This window comes from Enhydra lutris, unplaced genomic scaffold (assembly GCF_002288905.1).
Source record: "Enhydra lutris kenyoni isolate GAN:26980312 unplaced genomic scaffold, ASM228890v2 scaffoldscaffold6, whole genome shotgun sequence".
Classification (NCBI taxonomy): Eukaryota; Metazoa; Chordata; class Mammalia; order Carnivora; family Mustelidae; genus Enhydra; species Enhydra lutris.
The window spans coordinates 38,618,365-38,638,799 of record NW_019154090.1 but is presented as its reverse complement, the minus strand read 5'-3'; the positions used below and the strand labels follow the sequence as shown (position 1 = coordinate 38,638,799).

General features: G+C 37.7%; 1 protein-coding gene across 2 annotated transcripts in view; it reads left to right on the top strand.

Moving 5' to 3' along the window:
• LOC111141831 (taspase 1) overlaps positions 1 to 20,435 on the top strand; it is a 271,125-nt gene that overhangs the window by 115,490 nt on the left and 135,200 nt on the right. For both annotated transcript variants that reach the window (XM_022494662.1, XM_022494663.1), the window contains 2 exons: positions 4,540 to 4,659; positions 9,896 to 9,974. In XM_022494662.1, coding sequence (XP_022350370.1) covers positions 4,540 to 4,659; positions 9,896 to 9,974 — 199 coding nt within the window. The remainder of the gene's footprint in view (positions 1 to 4,539; positions 4,660 to 9,895; positions 9,975 to 20,435) is intronic.

Genomic DNA, 20,435 nt, shown 5'->3' with positions numbered 1-20,435 from the left:
TTTTGTTGAGTGATTTAAGGAATAAATAACAATTTTTTAATAATTTTTTTCTCTGAAAAAAAAGTAATTTTTTTCTCTGTAGTAGATATGTTTGACTCTAATTTGTGTAGTGTTGCAAAGATATTTAATGCATACTTATTAAGCAAAGAAAATAAGGGATTATTTAAGAATAGACATCTTGACTATAATTAACAGAAACATCATTTATAGTACTGGGCATCAGAAGGGTGATTTTCTTTTTTTAATTTAAATTCAATTAGTGCACATATAATACATTATTAGTTTTGGATATAATCTTCAGTGATTCATTAGTTGTGTATAACACCTGGTGCTCATCACATCCTGTGCCCTCCTTAATACCCATCACACAGTTACCCCATCCCCCCACCCACCTTCCTTTCCACAACCCTCAGTTTGTTTCCTGGAATCAAGAGTCTGTCATGGTTTGTCTCCCTCTCTGATTTCTTCCCATTCAGTTTTTCTTCCCCAGAAGGGTGATTTTCTTTGGAGAGAGGGAAAAGGTCATTGGGTATTCTTATTTCCAAATTTTCCTTGGTTTCAGCCAAGCCAGATACACAAGAGTAGATAATTCTAACTAAATCATACTTTGTTTACCCATTCCTAATATTTTTAATCCTCTGGTGGCCCCACTGTGGGGCTGGTTTTTGGGAGATAGACATGGAGCCAGTCTAGGTCACTGATAGCTGGAACTAATTCCATGGTTAGAATATTCAAAGACGTAAAGCTCTATGCTGCCATTAATGTACTGTCATGGAGGGCGTAAGTCATCTGCTTTTCTCAAGTGGAAACTCATGCCAGTTATAATCTTGCTCATAATCCTAACAAAGGTGTATGTTGAAGATTTGGGATCTTTTAAAAAAATTTGTTTTTATTATTGTATTGGGTTATTTCCACTGACTACCAGTTTCAGGATGCACTTATATGTTTGAGATATTATTCTTGCATTTTAGCTATCTGATACTTGAGTAATTCTGTATAGAAGAAAGGCCAGGTTAATGAGATAGGTAACTGATAGATGATGTCTCTTGGCAGATTTCAGAGTTAGAACACAGATTAGAAACATAATTTTATGGTGCGAAGTACCTACACTTTAAGTGATTTGTTCTTTTTGATGTAGTTATGTGTTACTTAATTTAATTTTACAGTGATTCTGTAATAGCCATCTCCAGATTAGGGCAGAGAAAAATTAAAACTTTTGACATTAAGCCCAACATGATTACTAGTTTATTGGTGAGTTGAAGAAAGTTTTATTTCCGTGTTTTTCATAACACATGTAATCTCTATGCCAACTTAATATACATGTGTTTATTATAAGGGGAACTGTATGATTTATATAGTTGCTTTTTAGTCACTATTTTATCAAATAAGTATTGGAAATAGCGTGTTTCAGTTGAGGACAATAGGTACATGTGTACCTATGTGGAGCATGTACTTTTAAGTATTTATGGAGTGTAAGAGCATAATAGTAGCTCTATATACTAACAGTCATTGTGTGTTTTTTAACCTTTCTAAGATTTCATTTCTGTACAAATGAGTTCTGTGAAATTATTATGGCTAAAATACCAGTGTTTGTCTTTCACTCAATTTATCTACACTTCATAAAAATGCTTAAATCTTACTTCATCATCCTTAAATTTGCCTTTCAGTATATGAAATCTATGAACTAATTCTTGAATATTTATGAAGTAATTCTGATTTTTGCAGGTGTTGCAAGCCTCTAGGAATATTTAGCTTAATTTGGAACAGCATTCTGTAGTTTTTGCTTGATTTTTCATTCTTAAAAACCAAGTTACAGTAAATCCATCTACATGTAATATTTTTGTATCTTTCTCTAGTAGTTTGATTAGATAAGAGTCCTTATAGTTTATAATGAAATGCTAAGAAAATTGTTTCATAAGTAATATATATCATTGTGTATACATTATCTATCCCCTCAGCTAAAATTCCGTTTTACAGAATGCTTGGGATCAGCAGTCACAGTTAATAAAGAACTAATGAAGAATACCCTTTCTTGGCTTTATTGTTGTTAAGGAAAGTATTTTATAGTTTCTGTTTATTTGTGTGAGAGTTCTCTGTTTCTAAAAGAACCAGTATGAGATCAGTACTTTAAGGTACTTTACAGTATGTTCATTGTGGTACGATCATGGTGATATGCTGCCAATTTATAGTTGCACCAGATAGACCTTAAATCTTTTATGTTGACATAATGCTAATGCTGAAGTTTCTCCTTCAGCAGATTTGTGCCCATAAACTTATTTGCCTTAAAATGAGTAGAGCAGATGTTTGGCTGATAATGAATCCCATAGGATGCTATTTGACCTTGTTTCTTAAGGTAGGGTCTGAGGACCAGCAATATCAGCATTGCTGGAGAGGTTGTTAAGTGGAGAGTCTTGACCAGTGCCAGATTACTTAATCAGAATCTGCATTTAACAGATTCTCAGATGATTTGTGTGTACATTAAACTTGGAGAAGGCCTCCTGTCGAAGACATAAGACTTGGCATCTGGAAAGGAACAGACACATCTCTATTTGAGGTTGCAAGGGTATAAAGATATAGGAATTATTTCCTAGAATAATGAAGGAAATGTTTCCCCTTTAAAGTACATTTCTCTTTAGGGTTATTCTTTTTTTTTTTTTTTCCTGGAATAAAATGCCTAATGCAATTCTTTACTTTTATACTTTTATCTTATCTACCAAAGAAAATAAACTTTACTTCTTCCATAGCAAATGAGGAAACCTAGTTATTGTTAAGTCTTCCCTAAGGTAGTGGCATCCTCTGGATTTGCATGAAACTGAGTGTTGAGAAAAGAGATGGAAAACTGAGGCCTTGATATTAGAATAGCCTTGCATGTATCATCACTTGTTTTTCTTGTTTCTGTGACACCCTGGATGCAGACATGCTTTATATCCTCCTAACTGAAGACTAAGTATCCCTTCATGTCTGCTGTATGTAAAATCAGTCAGTCAGCCCTTTCCTCAGAGAGTTTACAGTCAGGTTAGGGAGCTATCTTCGAAACTCAGGCAGTCTGCCACCTGCGCAACTGTGGTATTCCTGGATATGGCCTAGACTTCCCCTGGCTGTGGTTAAAAGGGAGAGAGGGAATAAAGCACTTATTTCAGTCAGCTACATGTTTTCTATTAAAGTAAGTAGTGTCCTAGTGTTATCAGTATATTTAAGAGGAGTTAGAATCTAGAGCAAAAACCAAAGAAATGTAAATGTCTAGATGTACCTTCTCCTAACAGACTTCATGTAATATTTGTTGAGGCATACTCTACTTCTGGATTTTTAAATTTGCTTGAAGTAAAAAACTTTTGCTTGCATTGTGTCCCCACTATTTCAGAACTCCCTTCAATGTTGCTCACCTTCTAAGGTGGCCCTAGGAACTCACTGACTTTTCTGGGGATTGCCTGAGAGTGTCATTTGAAAACTCGTTAGCCAGGGATCCCTCTGTACAAATGAAGTATTGCTCAGCAGTATGGGCAATAAACTACGCAGGAGGAGGAGCTGGTCTTGTTGAGCCTGGAGTTGTGCCTGGGCTCTTTTATGCATTTTTGGGGGTGGGGGTAAAGGTGGGAGTCTTGGGTTGTGGGGCATAGTTTAAAAACCAGAACTCTAGAGTGAGAATGTTGCAATGACTGTTGTTAACCTAAAGAACTGCAGTAGCCTCTCTTGTTAATATACACGAAGAGATTTTTTTTTTGAAACTTTTTCCCTGTTTTCTGTGATTCTGATTTTTATCCAGAATTGTAAGGTTTGTCTGTCTTGCACAGGTGACCCAGAAATCTTTGAGGTAGGAGACAGCTGCTTGTAGTCAATATATGTGAAAAGCCTTAAGCTTGTGGGACTTGGGACAAGATACAGAAATGCAAAGATACCTCCCAGGAATGTACAATTTTCTGCTATATAGTTGGCAAGCATATTATTAATACAGCAGAGGAAGGAGGTGGCCATCAATTTCTCACAAGCAAGGAATTATAAAAGAAAATTGTAACATTGTATACTTCAAATTGTGACCACCATTCTCTTTATTTATTGTATTAAATATATTATTTTTAGAAATTTATATACAATATTTTTAGAAGTACTAAAAATGGTACTTATTGGTTCATTTATGCCATAGATCTTCTCCTCTTACAAATTTTCAATCATGAACTTAATACCTGAGATTAAGGGGACACTGCGATATGCTATTTTATATTAGATTGTGTTTTTTCTTTCTCCCTTAGGAATGCTAGGTTTATTATTAGAGAAAAGCAACAAGACACTTTTTGCTCAGGATCTTTCAGTAGAAAATACATTTTGACTTGAACAGGGTTTTAGTGGCAACTTGATAATAGATTGGTACTAATATTAATAGATTAATTAATATTAATAGGTTAATATTAATAACTCAATAATAGATTAATAGATTAAGAGTTTGCTGAATTATGTCATGATTGTATTGAAAAGTGCTGTGTGGTCATATCAAATTGTGACACTCTGTGCTCAGTGAGTGCTCATATCCTGTTCACTTTCCAGGAGAATGACTCAGGCACTTTGGACACAGTGGGCGCTGTAGTGGTGGACCATGAAGGGAACGTTGCTGCTGCTGTCTCCAGTGGAGGCTTGGCCTTGAAACATCCAGGGAGAGTTGGACAGGTAAGTATTACAGGGTTTTTAAACTAGCTTTTCAATTTAAAACACGGAATTTTCTAGCTCACCATTTTTTTAAGCCAGCAAAACGTTTTTTCATTTGAAAAAAATATATATATTATTGTGATTTTTTTTAAACATTTATATAATTCCAGATTCTAAAAAAAACCTCTCTCATAGAGTTCTTTTTGATCTTTAAAGTCAGTAGTACTATGTTTTGTTACTTCCAACAGGCTGAGTATTGGGTATTTAGTAGACAAAAAAAAATATGAGTTGATCTTCATTTTCTTTCTTTGCAAATGTCATTCTCTATAGGAGTAAACACTACCTAACTATATTGTTGCTTGCTTTTTAGGTGGGAAATGATTTTAGAGTAACATTGTGTTTTTCCTCCATTCAAGGAATAGTAAAATTTTAATGCTCTAAATCCCTCTTCTGATAAAGCACTTTAGGTATTTTATAGACTAACCATTATTTCAGGTCACCAACATATGATGATACCACTCAAGAAATCTTTCTGATTTATGTGTAATTGGCATATTCCCAGTTCAGTTGCACATCTTCACCATTCCTCCTCCCCCCATCTCCAAACTTTAGTTCTGTACTGAGAATGATATTTCACAATCCATTTGATCTAGTAAGCTTTCTGAGCATAAACCAATTTGGTACATTACTTATGGGCTTAATAAATATTTGTTGAGTGAACTAATGATTCCTGGAGTCTGTTAAAGTAGTTGCAAGCATTGTGCTTAAGCTCAGTACTTAGATCTCGTGTTACATGTAGAGCACTGCTTGGCATTCTCTCTATGTATGTCTTGTCTCTCACATTTGAAAAAGAGGTATCACAGTTGTTTTGGACATGGTGGTTAATGAATGCTTGGAATAGAGTGATCTGATTCATGGAGGACATCTTTGCAAATCTCCAAGTGATATTCCCTGATCTGCCCTTTATGTATATAAGCCTCTTAAAATCCCATGGGGGGATGGGGTAGGGAAGAATAATTAATTTTGTGCTACTCTTTGCCTACTGTACAGGGGGATTTATGGGGAATGATTACTTAACATGTGTACAATGCTTTGAACTCATTATAAAAAGCCTTTGTCTGGTCATGGTGTTTTTCCACATTATGAAGCCCTGTGTATTTGTCAAGTTTGGAATAAGAACGAAGCTTGGCATATCAGATTTGGATGCCTGGGTGGAGAAAGAGAGTGAAAAGCCAGCATAGCCGACTTCGTTGCCTTGCAATTCCCATGACTTTCTCACTGTTTTTTGTTTGTTTTGGTTAGCAAAATAGCAACAGCAGAACCAAGGATAGTTCTGGTCTATGTTAGGAGGATATTACATTGAACAATCTTGAAGCCATTCTGCCACTACACATGGGACTGTCCTGGAAAAAGAAATACTTCTGTAAAACTCAAACATATTGATTTGCCCCAATTAGCTAGTGTATGAAAACACAGTTTGTGAGAGATGAAAATCAGGAAAGGGTGTGGTGGGTAAGGGTAAAGGTGCTTACCAGGAAAATGCATTTGTTTAATTGGATTATATTGCTTGGATAGAGGAGCTGTAATAAGCCTGGAAATATGAAAGCATCAGTTGACAGTAGGAAACCATTCTTCTTGACGATCAAAAGGGAAGGAAATATACAAAGTGTTGAAAAAAAAAGACTTTTAAAAATATGCTAAAAATAGATGCTTTTAAATACATTTTAAGTGTACAGTGAACTGTTTCAAAGTCTTAGCATATTAATTACCCTGCTCTAGACATATAATAACTGTTCATATGGTGAAGTGGCAATTTAAAGTAGAATTTATTTACTTGGCTTACCAACAATAGTTAGAATTTACAACTGGGACAGAAGAAAGGAATGATTACATCCCACTCTCCCTCCACTCTCAACTCAGCCCCACACAAATATGCAGTTGAGTTTAGTGGTTAAGAGTGTGAATTTTGGATTCAAATAAACCTTTATTCTAATCTCACCTCTCCCTTATTGTAAACAAATTGTTCAGTGTCTTTTTTTTTTTTTAAGATCTTATTTATTTATTTGACAGACAGAGATCACAAGTAGGCAGAGAGGCAGGCAGAGAGAAGGGGGGGAAGCAGGCTCCCTGCTGAGCAGAGAGCCGGATGTGGGGTTTGATCCCAGGACCCTGGGATCATGTCCAGAGCCAAAGGCAGAGGCTTTAACCCACTGAGCCACCCAGTTGCCCCTGTTCAACATCTTTAAGCTCCACTTTCCACAACTGTAAAATGGGTATAGTTACCTTACAAAGTTCTAGAAGATTAAATGACATATTTAAATTGCTTGCCATAGTCCCTCATAATATAGCTATATATTAGCTAGAACTGTCTCTTGCTATGTACAGTAAGTGTGTTCATTCATGTGATCCTACAGCAACATTATGAGGTGGGGGTTTTTGTTATGCTCATTTTATAAAGGAAAAGAAGTTCCAAAAAAGATTAAATAATAATAATAATGATATTTATATGATCTATTTTTACTGAATGTTAATACCTTTGTTAAATGTTGAGGAAGTTTTACTACTAAAAAAAAAAAAAGCTTATTTTTATTTTTTAAAGCCCGCTTAAGGTTGTTATTATTTTTTTTTAAGATTTATTTGTTTATTTTAGAGAGAGTTGGTGGGGGTGGTGCAGAAGGAGAGAGAGAAGCAGACTCTTGGCTGAGCATGGAGCCTGACGTGGGACTCAGTCACAATCCTGAGATCATGACCAGAGCCCAAATCAAGAGTTGGATACTTAGCCACCTGTGCCACCTAAGTGCCCCAAGCTTGTAATATTTTATCCAAAGAAGTGATAAGAGAGGGACAGTCTCTGGTTCTTTCTTTTATCTGACCTATCACTGTCTCAGCTCAACTGGTTTCAGAAGTTTAAGATGGAAGACAACTTTAGATCATGAAATTGAGGGGAAGTGGCATAAGGGGAATTCGCTTAGAGAGAAGAAATAAAGAGTAAGAGTAAGTTTTTTTTTTTTTTTCTTAATAAAAGGACCCCTGTAGGTTCCTAAGAGGTGTCCTTGTGGCCTTATTTGCTATTTTTGGGTCCAGGCTCCTGGTCAAGATAATTGTGGCGAATGGCAAGGATAGTGGGTTTCCAGTGAAGGCAATGACCAGGGTTTTCAGTGAAGGAAGAGTAGGCCCTTCCCCTCAGGTGGCTTATTCTCTGAGGCTTTGGCTCACCTAGGAACTGTCCCAGGTAATACCAGTTGAATGGCTTATCCCCCAAGTTTGCCAGTTTGGTTCTGAAATCCATGTGCGGAATCCCTTCTATAGGGCTTTCAGTTCCCACTCTGACCCAACAATCTTGTGTATTTTAGAAGCATGGTGTTTTCAAAGGCAATAATAGATTTTCTACTCTTTGCCATATTGGCAATGTTGTATTGAGTTCTTTGTTCTACTTATAAGGCTATTGCCGGTGACAACTGAGGGTGGCAACTGTGGGTCACATGAGCATGGGAGACTTCATCTCCAATTATCTTGGACATTGGATTATTTCTCAAGGAGAGTGATTAAGGGCGTAGGGTGTGTGTGTGTGCATCTCAAAGTCTTGAGGAACAGTTCACAAATCTAGGATTCTCTTGAGTGAGAAAAGAGTAATCAGGGCACTCAGATAGCTGTTTTAAAAAATTTAGAGGACTTCAGAAGGGAGGGTAAAGTAATTCCAGAGAGTAGAACCAGGATTAGCGGATGGAAGTTACGATAAAGCGGATGTTCATTAAAGCAATCTAAGGAAGAACTTTTAGCCAAAGATAAGTGTCCAGAAGGGGAATGTGTTCCCTCATGAAGTATCAAGGTTCTTGGTATGAGAAGTGCCTGGGATATTTCATGGAAATTCCTGCTCTGGATAGAATATTGAAGCAAATGAGTTCTGAAGTCCTTATTAGGAAAAAAAAAGGAATATTGTAGAAAGCTGGTCTGTCTGGTTACCATTCCCATCTTAGCTTCTTTCCCCACTCCTTACAAGTGATGTCTTTGAAAAGAATAGTTACTATTTTATGGGAGTATTTTTTCCTTCATTAGTCAGAAGTCATACTGAAAACTCCATGTATTGTGGCTTGTCGTCGTAGTCCTTTTTTTCACTCAATAATATTTTTGGAGTTTTTTTTAATTAGTTTCTAAAAATCTTTTTGAAAAAGTTGAATTCTTTATTTGGAACTTTCTGCAATGAATACTGCATATTGCTGGGCAAATGTTTAACCATTTCTTTACTGATGGATATCTGTGCTTTCAATTTTCCATTCTTTACCAAACTTGAGGTGGTGCATATTCTTGAGCAGACTTCCTTATATTCTCTATGCTGGCTATCAAAGGGGTTTTCTACTTCTGCTTCTAACTAAGGACTGGAAAAGTTACCAGTTTCATTTCCCCTCCCAAAGGCAGAGAAGTCATTGTGGATATTGAAGAGATGAATCCAGACATTCTGGGTGGCATTATTAAAAATAAAATAAGGATGATTGTTATATTCTTTTATAAAACCACAGTAATTTGTGTTATTGGTGGTTTCAGGCATATAAATCTGTTCTGCTGCCTCATAAAGTAATTAACTTGAATTGATCTTTTTTGGCTCCTTTCTTTGTATCTGGAGAATCTAGCACAGTGGTGAACATATACTGGGCCCTTTGGTAGTAACTGTTTGCAGTTCCTGCTGTGCCACTTGAAGGGAGGCATGGTAGAACCCCTTCTAAATGGGGTTTTTTAGAGTATGCCAGGAGGACCACCTGCATCCCAGCCCTCCTGGGGCCCTGGTTAATAATGCCGATTACATGGGCAACCCCCAGACCACTGAATCAGAATATCTGGGAACCACGGTCCTATCACCAAACTTCTCAAGCAATTTGACATATACCTAGTTTGAGAGCCACTATTTTAAGGCAACCACATGAGCCAGAAGAGAGGAATTTGTCTGAACTGGCTGACAAACTATAATTGGGGAAAGGTTGTTCAAGGAAAAAAACTACTGCTGATGAGAGTCTAAAAACTTTCTTCTGCCCTTTTCTGAAAAATTTTAGATTAATACAGTAATTGAAGATACAGTTTAAAATAGTGTTAGAACCATTGTTTGGGTAGGTCTTACACAGTCTCTGGTATTATTTCCCAGTTGCTATGCATCATTATTAAACCAGGCTTTATTAGATAGGTATGATTTTGTCTTTTGTTGAAGGCAAGTAATTACACATAATATTTCTGAAATACATTGTGTACCTATTTTCTCTTTTCGTAGGCTGCTCTTTATGGATGTGGCTGCTGGGCTGAAAATACTGGAGCTCATAATCCCTACTCTACAGCTGTGAGTACCTCAGGTATTTGCTGCTTTCATGACCATTTTTCATAACTGCTACATTGTAGGTCATTTAATGATTGAAAAGAATATTTTTGTGTAAACATAAAGCATGTGCTAAGGCACTGCATAGACTAGAGCATTTATTCCTGAAAGATCTTTGATATGTGGGAGCTTTTAAGGATTGTTTCACAATGTAAGTATCCCAATGTAAATGTTTTGCTATAACAGTTACATTTTTAATGTTTTTTTTTTTCTCTAGAGATTCAGGATAGTGCCAAATTTAGATCACAAAAGATATAAAAGCAACAAGGTATTTCAAAAATTAGGTAATCTCTTGAATAAAATGTTGGGGCAGAAAATATAAGATGTATTTCAAAATGTATGTGTGTATATGTGTGTGTGTATATATATGTATATATATATGTATTTATATGTGTATATATATATATACATTTATATTTAAACATTTTATTTATTTATTTGAGAGAGAGAGAGTTCCATAAGCAGGGGAGGGGCAGAGGGAGAAGGAGAAGCAGACTGAACTGCACAGAGAGGCTTGATCCCAGGACCCCGAGATCATGACCTGAGCTGAAGTCAGATGCTTAACCAACTGAGCCACCCAGGCTCTTCAAATTGTGTATTTTATGACATCTACTCCTCTAGCTACACTTTTAATTAAATGCAGGTCCTCTTTTTGTATCTGTGTTAGAAGTTGTTATCATTCATCCTTTTTGATGGCTGAGTAATATTCCATTGTAGATACGTACCACATCTTCTTTATCCATTCATCTGATGAAGGGCATCTTGGCTCCTTCCACAGTTTGGCTGTTGTGGACATTGCTGCCATTTGCATTGATGTGGATGGAACTGGAGGGGATTATGCTAAGTAAAATAAGTCCAGCAGAGAAAGACAGTTATCATATGGTTTAACTCGTATATAGATCATAAGGAATAGAGCAGAGGACCACAGGGGAAGAGAAGGGGACAAACCATGAGAGACTCTGGACTCCGGGAAATAAACTGAGGGTTATAGAAAGGAGGGTGGGTGAGGGGATGGTGTAACCAGGTGATGGGTATTAAGGAAGGTATGTGTTGGGATAAGCACTGGGTGTTATACGTAACTAATGAATCATTGAACACTACAACAAAAACTTATGATGTACTATATGCTGGCTAATGGAACATAATAAAAATAATAAAAAATAAAAAAATCACATTACTACTAAAAAAAAGTCATTATCATTTAGAAATTACATGTGTGTGTGTGCGTGTGTTGGGGGCAGTTAATGGGCAGCATGGTTATCTAGATCCAGGTTTTCTGTGCTTGTGCCAGGTGTACGTGAAGCCTTTTCTCTCAATTTAGTGATATGAGTGGTTGACAAAGTGGTTCATCCCCTTTGCTGTGTTGTCTCTCAAGTTACAGTCCTAGGACTTTGTCCTTCATGTCATCAGGCTTTATCAGGAGAATGGACATGGCTGCCTTTCCTTCCTTTCTTCAGTTTCTTGACACTTTGCCTTCTGTATGACTCTGCTAACAAACCACCCAATCCAACCCAGCCCTTTTTTCCTGCTTACTCTTGACTCTCAGATCTCTGATACAGGTGTCTCTCTCCTTTTTATTGTAGCATAGATCCTAAAACTCTCTTGGTTTGTCCTGTTCTTCTGACCTGCTCCATCCTGGCCCTCTTCTCAGACTCTTCCCATTGCTACCAACCCCAGGGTTGGGCCTCTTGTGGCTTTTCTTAGTTTCACTGTATGCTTTCTCTTGGTGATTCGGTGTTATTACTGTTCTCATGATTTTAGCAGTTATTTCTTACGGTATTTGCTTCCATGTCTATCTTCTCTGGACTTTTCTCTGGAGGGCCACATGAGTTTTTTCTGACTTTCTGTTTGACATATCCCTTTGGGTGTCATCTGTGCATATCAGATTCAGCAGGCTCAACGAAATACCTTATTCATTATTCCCACCCTTTGCCACGAAATTTCTCCTGTGTTCTCTCTCTCTTTTGTTGCCAGCACTATCCTGTTCTTTGCTCAGACTTGACCTCTTGGTACCATTTTCATATTTGTTGCTTCTGTCTATTTCCTTGCATCACTGGAAAAATAATTGTGGACCACTGGCCTATCAGGTGAAGTCCAAACACGAATTAATGTTAAACTTTAACCATACTAATTGTAATTGGCAAAAAATTGATTTTCATTCTTTCAGTTTTGAAGAGATGAGCATAATATAATATGAGTTCGTTTTTAAAAAGATTTTATTTCTTTATTAATTGAGAGAGATAGTGTGTGTGTGAGCAAATGTGGGGGGGGAGGAGCAGAGGGAGAGGGATAAGCAGACTCCATACTGAGCGTGGAGTCAGACACAAGGCTCGATCACATGACCCTGAGAACACAACCTGAGCCAAGACCAAGAGTCAGATGCTTAACTGACTGAGCCACCCAGTTGCCCCAATATGAGTTAATTTTTAATTTAATATTGGTGGCACATGAAAATCTCTGTGCGTGATATTTAGTAATTAGCTTTTGTACATAATTAAGTATGGTTTTATGTCTATAGACAGTTGTGGTATTTGAAAAAACTGAAGTCTAAAATAGATAATTCATTGTTTCATTTTTATTTTCCCAAAGTAGTATTAGTATCATATGTTGTATTGACTTTATTTTTGGTCAGTGTGTTACTTAGCGAGTTGGTTTGTCATCGTTAAGTGTTACTCTCATGTCTAGACATTTGGAAACCTGGATTCTCGTTTAAGCTAAAATCCTGAAAGCTGCCTGTCACTTCAGAAAAGAAATTTGATCTCTTTGGGATTTTCCACCTCTCTCCTTTTTAAAATTGGTGATGTGGAAGCTGGAATAGGATCACATTTCATTGATTTGATTGTTAAGAGTGCAGTGGGTGGGTAAAGCTAAAATTATAAAATTAAGGTCTTTTTCCCTTCCCCTTGCATATTGCCTCCTTTGCACATCTTGCATCAACTGAAGATAATGTCACATGACTAAAGATAAATTCAGGTTTCTAGTTCATGACATCCAGTGCAGCTTTTAAACTTGGATTCCCAGTTTGTTATGTTATATTCTTCTGACGTTTAAGAACTAACCATCATCAGTCCCCATAACCTGAGGATAATAGAGCACATCTCCAGTTCCTTCCGTCCCTGGGACTTTGTATGATGGTTCACCCTTGTTTCTCCTGGGGCTGTTGCTATGAGGTTGACAACAGAAACACATGGCAGAGTTGGGTGACCAAGTCAGAAGAAAGGTGGTGCAAGGAATTTTGCAATTGTTTGGTCAAAATAAAAAAGACTGGTGCCTTAGGCTGTTGCAGAAAATTTAGAGACCTGGCCTACATTTTAGGTTTATAGTTCTTGGAAGGTAGTAATTGAAAGGCGGAGGGAAGATAGTTATGGTCAGGGTAGGGCTCTCCCAAGGCCAGACAGGCAATTTGATCATTAGCCTCAGGGATAAACTCCAGCATCTTGTTCTCATCACTGGGTGGGGAGGAATGAGTGGGGAGTGGGAAACAGAGTAGTGTGGCAGGAGCGGACTGTGCAAACTCTGACTAATGTTCTGGCATCATGGAAATTTGTCTAGCTAGGAAGGCAGCAGGGTATATACCTGGGTTCTTGTGCAGACTCTTTCACTCACTGGCTGTGACCTTGGCAAGGGTTATTTGTAAAGCAAGAATATCTACCTTAATATCTGTGAGTTCTGAATGAGTTGACATATGGAAGGCAGTTAGCATACTTCTTGGCTCAGTCCTTCAGTACTTAATGGTGTGTCATTGAATCTAAGTCACCGTCTTTTATAAGCTACACCATTATTTAAAAAAAAAATTGGTTGGTTCATATTTTTTTATTGTGGTAAGAATACAACATGAAATTTTTTCTTAAATTTTTCAGTGTATAACACAGTATTTTTAACTTTAGATGCAAATCATACAACAGATCCCTTGAACTTTATTCATCTTGCATTACTGAAACTTTGTGTTTTTGTTTGTTTGTTTGTTTTTTAGAGAGGGAGAGGGGGTGGGCAGAGGGAGAAAGAGAGAGAGAATCTTCCAGCATGGAGTCTGATGTGGTGCTCAATCTCACAACCCTGAGATCATGACTTGAGCCAAACTCAAGAGTTGGACACTTAACTGACTGAGGCACCCAGGTGCCCTAAAATTTTATGATTTTTTAATATCAACTCCCCATTTCCCCCTTCCCCCAGCCCCTGGCAATCACCATTCTACTTTTTGCTTCTATGAGTTTGACTCTTTTAAGTTCCTCATGTAAGTGGAATTATGCGGTATCTGTCCTTCTGTGACTGGCTTACTTTACTTTGCATAATATCTTTGAGGATTATCCATGTTGTATATGGAGGGATTTCCTCTTTTAAGGCTGAATAACATTCTGTTGTACATGTATACCACATTTTCTTTATCCATTTATCTGTTGGTTAGCATTTAGGTGATATCTACATCTTGGCTATTATGAATAATGATGCAGTGAACATGGAGGTACTGATATCTCTTCAAGATCCTGATTTCAATTCTTTTGGATAGATACCCAGAAGTAGAGTTGTTGGATCATATAATAGTCCTATTTTTAATTTTTTGAGGAACTGCATACTGTTGCTCATAGCAGCTATACCATTTTACAATCCCATGAACAGTGTACAAGGCTGTGAATATCTTTACATCTTCACCAACCTTTTTATCTTTTATCCTTTCGATACTAGCCATTGTAATGGGTATGAGGTGTGTCTCATTGTGATTTTGATTTGCATTTACCTGATGATTAGTGAGCTCGAATGCCTTTTTATGCCTATTGGCTGTTTGTATGTCTTTGGAGAAATGTCTATTCAAGTCCTTTGCTGATATATTAATCTTACTGTTTGTTTTTTTGCTATTGAGTTGTAGGAGTTTCTCATGTCTTTTGGATATATGTTTTTTAAACATATTCTCCCATTCTTTTTTTTTTAATTTTTATTTATTTATTTGACAGAGAGAGAGAGAGAGAGAGATAGATCACACGTAGGCAGAGAGGCAGGCAGAGAAAGAGGGGGAAGCAGGCTCCCTGCTGAGCTGAGAGCCCGATGCGGAATTCGATTCCAGGACCCTGAGATCATGACCTGGGCCAAAGGCAGAGGCTTAACCCAATGAGCCACCCAGGTGCCCCCATATTCTCCCATTCTATAGGCTGTTTTTTCATTTTTTTGATTATTTCTTGTGCAGAAACTTTTTAGTTTGATATAATCCCACTTACCTATTTTTGCTTTTGTTGCCTATATATTTATTATCTTATCTAGGACTAAAATATACCAATATAAGATACATATACTAAGGGGGAGGAAGACTGCCAATCATAGTAGGACACACTTTTTCCTCATCTCTCTTAACACATGGTTGTTACTTTACAAGAAAATATAGAATTTGTAGTATTCCTCCAACAAGAAACATTTGCTGCACCGATATCAATGTCATGCTCCATTGCTATTTCCCTTCCATGCCTTCTTACGCTCATACTTACTTTTTGTTTCAATTCTGTAATATACTGTAATATTTTTGAATACATGGTAAGTGACAACTCAGCTCAAAACTTGTAGTTCCAGCATGGCGCACAACTCCACTGAAGGGTCAACAACAGGAACAGCTTACTTCCTTCTAGCGGCAGTGGTCACTATGTCACAGCTGCAGCCTGGAGAGCAGCCATGGGAGGATGCCATCAATTATAATGTGTGGACTGATTGCAGAAAATTTTGAACATGGAAAAAAATATGCTTTAGAATTGATGAACTTTAATAAAAACTTTTCTTATTCTCAGCTGTGTGTGTATGTGTGTGTGTGAAAATAACTATTTAGGCTTTCTTAAGCAGTGGCATAAGCTCTTGAGAAAAGGGGATCAGTGGGTATGTTTGTGTTTCCTGAGTGCTTGGCATAGGGCCTTGCACTTAGTAAGTGCTTACTAGACAAATTAAAATTAAGACAAATGATGATTACTATAATCATCAATGTTGCCAAGAGACTGGAACTTAATTATTCCAATTACTAAAAAGAAAGGATAATTATGTAATGTGATAGAGGTGCTAGTTATTGCTATAGTGGCAATCATATTACAATATATGAATGTATCAAATTAACATGTTGTAAACCTTAAATTACATAGTGTTATATGTCAAATATTTTTCACTAAATGAAAGATGCATATGTGAGTCTTCCCTCTTCTAGAAGGATGGATGTCATTTCAAAAAAGGTTATTCATCATGGAATTTCTTTAAATAGTACTTTAAGATTTGATTCAATTTGCCAAAGTCAGAATCACACATAATTTTTCAGTAACACGTCAGATGCATAATGTCAGATGCATCTGTGGTCTTTCTCTGGCTATGGAAAGGAAGAACAGATTGAGGATTAGAAGATCAGAAGGAGGAAAAAGGAAGGAGATTAAGTTTATGCTCTGCTTGACCTTAGCATTGGTATGCTGTTCCTTGTCTGTGCAGTATGTTTTTTCCTTAAAGAGAAACAGTGAGTCCAGGGGTTAGGTGGCAGCTGAGTGGAGTTCAAGAGACACAGGCTTCAATCCTCCTTCCTTAAAGTGTTTTAGCATGAAGAAAGCTCTGTTACTTGGTTTCTGGTATGTGACCCAGTGATTTCTGATTTTGTAGGTTCTTTGATTTTCTAGGGTTTGGCTCTGGGTAGTTCTAGAACCCTGAGGGTGGTGACGATATGGCCATGTCTTGCCAGGAGTAGGTTCAAAGGTTGGGGTGATAAAAAATGCAAAAAATGAGACCAGGCTTTGCCTAAATATTTGTGAGTCAGTGATTCTGAGCTGGCACTCTTCCTCTGGGGCTGGGAATTAATGTTACCCTTTCTTGGTTCTTCAGCTTAACAAGCAGCAGTCCTTCCTCTGCCCTTCTGTGGGAGATTGTCTATTAAGTCTGTACTGCAAAACTCCTCCCCAGGGACCTTTGTCAGAGGTTTAAAGCAGCCTTCCTCACAAGAGTAGAGTCACATAACGCAGGAGCCAATGGTTGGCCATTGCTGAGACATCCACATGTACTATATGGTCATCGTTCTCTGGGGTCCAGAAGGGGTGGGGAGGCAGGTAGGAATCCATGCTTTTGCCTCCTCTTTAAGACTAGCCATGATTTCTCTTTAGTATTCTTTGTATGTCGTAAGCATTCTTTGTGGCTTAGCCTCCTGATAATGTCCTGAATAAAACCCCTGTTTTACTCAGGACTCTGTGTTTAGGTCACCTTGGAGTTCAGCCTCTCTTCCCACTCTTACCTGTTTTTGATCAGCCTTTCAAGGTGAGACATCAAGGAGTTGTCTCTACCTAAATTTCAGTATTTTTCCTCAGTTCTCTCCTCTCCTCTATTTTTTACATCAGTCAGGCCTTCCCTCTACTACCACCACCTCACCAATCTGTTCTTGTCCAGATAAACAGTCACCTCCAAAATCCAGTGGTCATCTTTTAATCCTATAAGCAGCACTTAACACAGTTATTTGAATGGCTTACTCCCCTTGGAAATACTGTACCAACAAGAGTTGGTGTTCTAACCTGTCAAATCATGTCATACTTCTTTGAACTGTCCAGTCACTAACCTTCTGACTGAGAGGAAAAGCCAAAGTCCTTACGAAGGGCCTCTGAGGCCTTATATATGATGTTTCCCACTTTCTTCTCAGACTTCAACTTTTGGTTTTCTTTCTTTGCTCATTCAGTTCTAGCTACATTGGCTGCTTTACTGTACTTTAAATATGCCATGCATACTACCCCCTTAGGACCTTTACATGAGTTCCTTCCTTTCCTGTTAGCTCTCTGCCCTCAGTAGCTGAAGCTGCTGCCTCCCCCTTTATAAACTCTTTATTCAGATGGTTTACCTTCTTACTGAGATCTTTCCTCACCACGTTATTTAAACATGTAAATTTTCTCAGCCAACATTCTCCTTCCATGTTTTATTTTTTTCTCATAGTGTATATCATTATCTAATCTTTAAGAAGATTTTATTTATTTATTTGACAGACAGAGATCACACGAAGGCAGAGAGGCATGCAGAGAGAGGGGGTAGCAGGCTCCCCACGGAGCAGAGAGCCCAATGTGGGGCTTGATCCCAGAACCCTGAGATCATGACCCGAGCCAAAGGCAGAGGCTTAACCCGCTGAGCCACCCAGGTGCCCCTATCATTATCTAATTTTATATGTCACCTATTTATTTTATCTTTATTTTCTACCCTGCTTTACTACGAAACTCCATGAAGTTTGGGATTATCATCAGTTTTCTTCACTGATATGTAGATGGTGCTTATCTGAAGCCCCGATGATGTTTGTTGAATGAATTGAATATGAACAAATAAATACAATGGGGTAGTGTCTTAGCTTGTACTTCTGTAACAAAATACCATAGACTGTGTGGTTTAAACAATAGGCATTTATTTCTCATAGCTCTAGAGGCTGGGAAGTCCAAGATCATGGTACCAGCAGATTCACTTTCTGGTGAAGGTACTCTTTCTGGCTTGTAGACAACTGCCTTTTTGCTACACTCTCATATGGTAGAGGGAGGGAAAGAGGGAGAGAGGGAAGGAGAGAGAGAGAGAGAAGGAGAGAGAGAGGGAGGGCTCTTGTGCCATCCTCATGACTTCATCTAACCCTAATTACCTCTCCCCAAATGCCATCACACAGGAGATAAGGGCTCCAACATATGAATTTGTTGGGGGTGGGGTGGGGCACAAAGCATTAGTCCATAACAGGTGAAGTGTGCTGGGTCAAGCCCAGATTATTCAGGGCTGAGAGGAGGGTAAGGGAAGTGTTGAGAGTGGTTATTCTGATGAGAATGGAAGATGCTTAAGTAGAAGGGTGAGTGCAAGGTGTGTGGAGCTTAATTTAGAGTCCCTAGATGGCCTTGACTTAGTATTTAAATTTTCTTTTGTATGAAGTGGGGATCTTTTTGATTAGGGACCCACTCATACATTTGGAAGATAGATCTTTCATCTGTGAGGTTGTTCTGGAATGATTAACAATGATTTAGACAGTGGGAGGCAAAACTGGTCAACAAGTTAAATACATTGCTGTTAGTTCTACTGAGTTGGAATCCAGACTCTTCAGCCTGCTCTGCTTCCTTTATCTGCCTTATTAGGCAGTGCTACTGTTGCATAATTTTGTTACACTCAAGAAGTAAGTTCAGGGTAATGAACAGATACTTAAGCTGAAATAATTTCGTTTGTAAGATGTAGGGTTGGGAATCATGCCATGAGAAATCTTTTTTTGTGAATTGTAACTTCTAGATATGAGCGTAGATAAAACCCTAACATTTGTAAACATCATCATCTTAAAAGCACTTGACTCCTTGGATTGTTTCATTGGCGGCGATAGGGGGAAAGAAATGTTGTTCCTTTATAGATAGCAGAGTATTTAAACTCCCAGCACATTTCTAAGAACTAAAGTAATTATCTGGGATGGGAATTCTATTCTGAGACTGTTGCTTATTCTGATTATGTCACTTCATATCTGATGAACTATTTAATATATTATTTCCTGCTTTTTACATAAGTCACTGATGGTTCAAAATAAAGTGGAATTCTGAATTATGCTAGGTCATTTCCCGGGAAACCAGTTCAGTATGACAGCTTTGGTTATCATGCATCTTAGAGGTTTTAAATGAGTAGATTTTTTCCTAATTGTGAAAACACATGCTTATTGAAAAAAATTTGAAAAATGAAACCGATAATTTTGCCATCCTGTTGTAGGCAGTATTAATATTTTTGGTAGATTTCTGGTAGATAAAACAAAAATGGCAAAACTGTTCAGCTTGTGTTATGGTTTGTTTATTTAATATTGTATAATAAACAATGTGTCATTAAATATTCTTTGAAACATTTTAAGGGATATGAAGGATGTCTTTTTGTGCATGCATGAGTGCAGGTATTTTGCTCTTATGTAAGATGACTTGTAATTGCTCTCATGTTATAAAATGGTACCTATTTTAGAGGCTCTTATCCTGTGCTATAGTCTGGGAATGGTGAAAGAGAAGTCATGATGTTCCGTGTCTTATAAGGGCATGGAATCTATGGCCATACTTGATAGTGTAGGAAAGTTTCCTATTGCCAGTACAGAAATATGGTGATATATTGGATATACTAAAGGCTTGCTAGTCCTGAATAGGGTTCTGCTGCATCCATTCACCTAAGGAGTGTGCACTACAGTGCCCCCAGAGGGTCACTAGCAGGTACCTTGGTGCACCTATGCCTTGACTGTTCTGCTGCCATTAGTACATCCTTCTTCCCTCAAGTCCCACCCAAACCAGTTGCCTTTAAGTTTAGCATTACCCATCATACTCATATACTCACTGAAATGTTTCCAGCACCCTAGAAGAGCTCAGAACATCATGAAGAATAGTAAATCTTTCTTTGAACAAGATTATTTAGAGTTGGGTTATAGTGGATCACGTGAACTCCCAAGATGTTCTTTTTGATGTTTGTACTTTCTCAAATCTCTTTT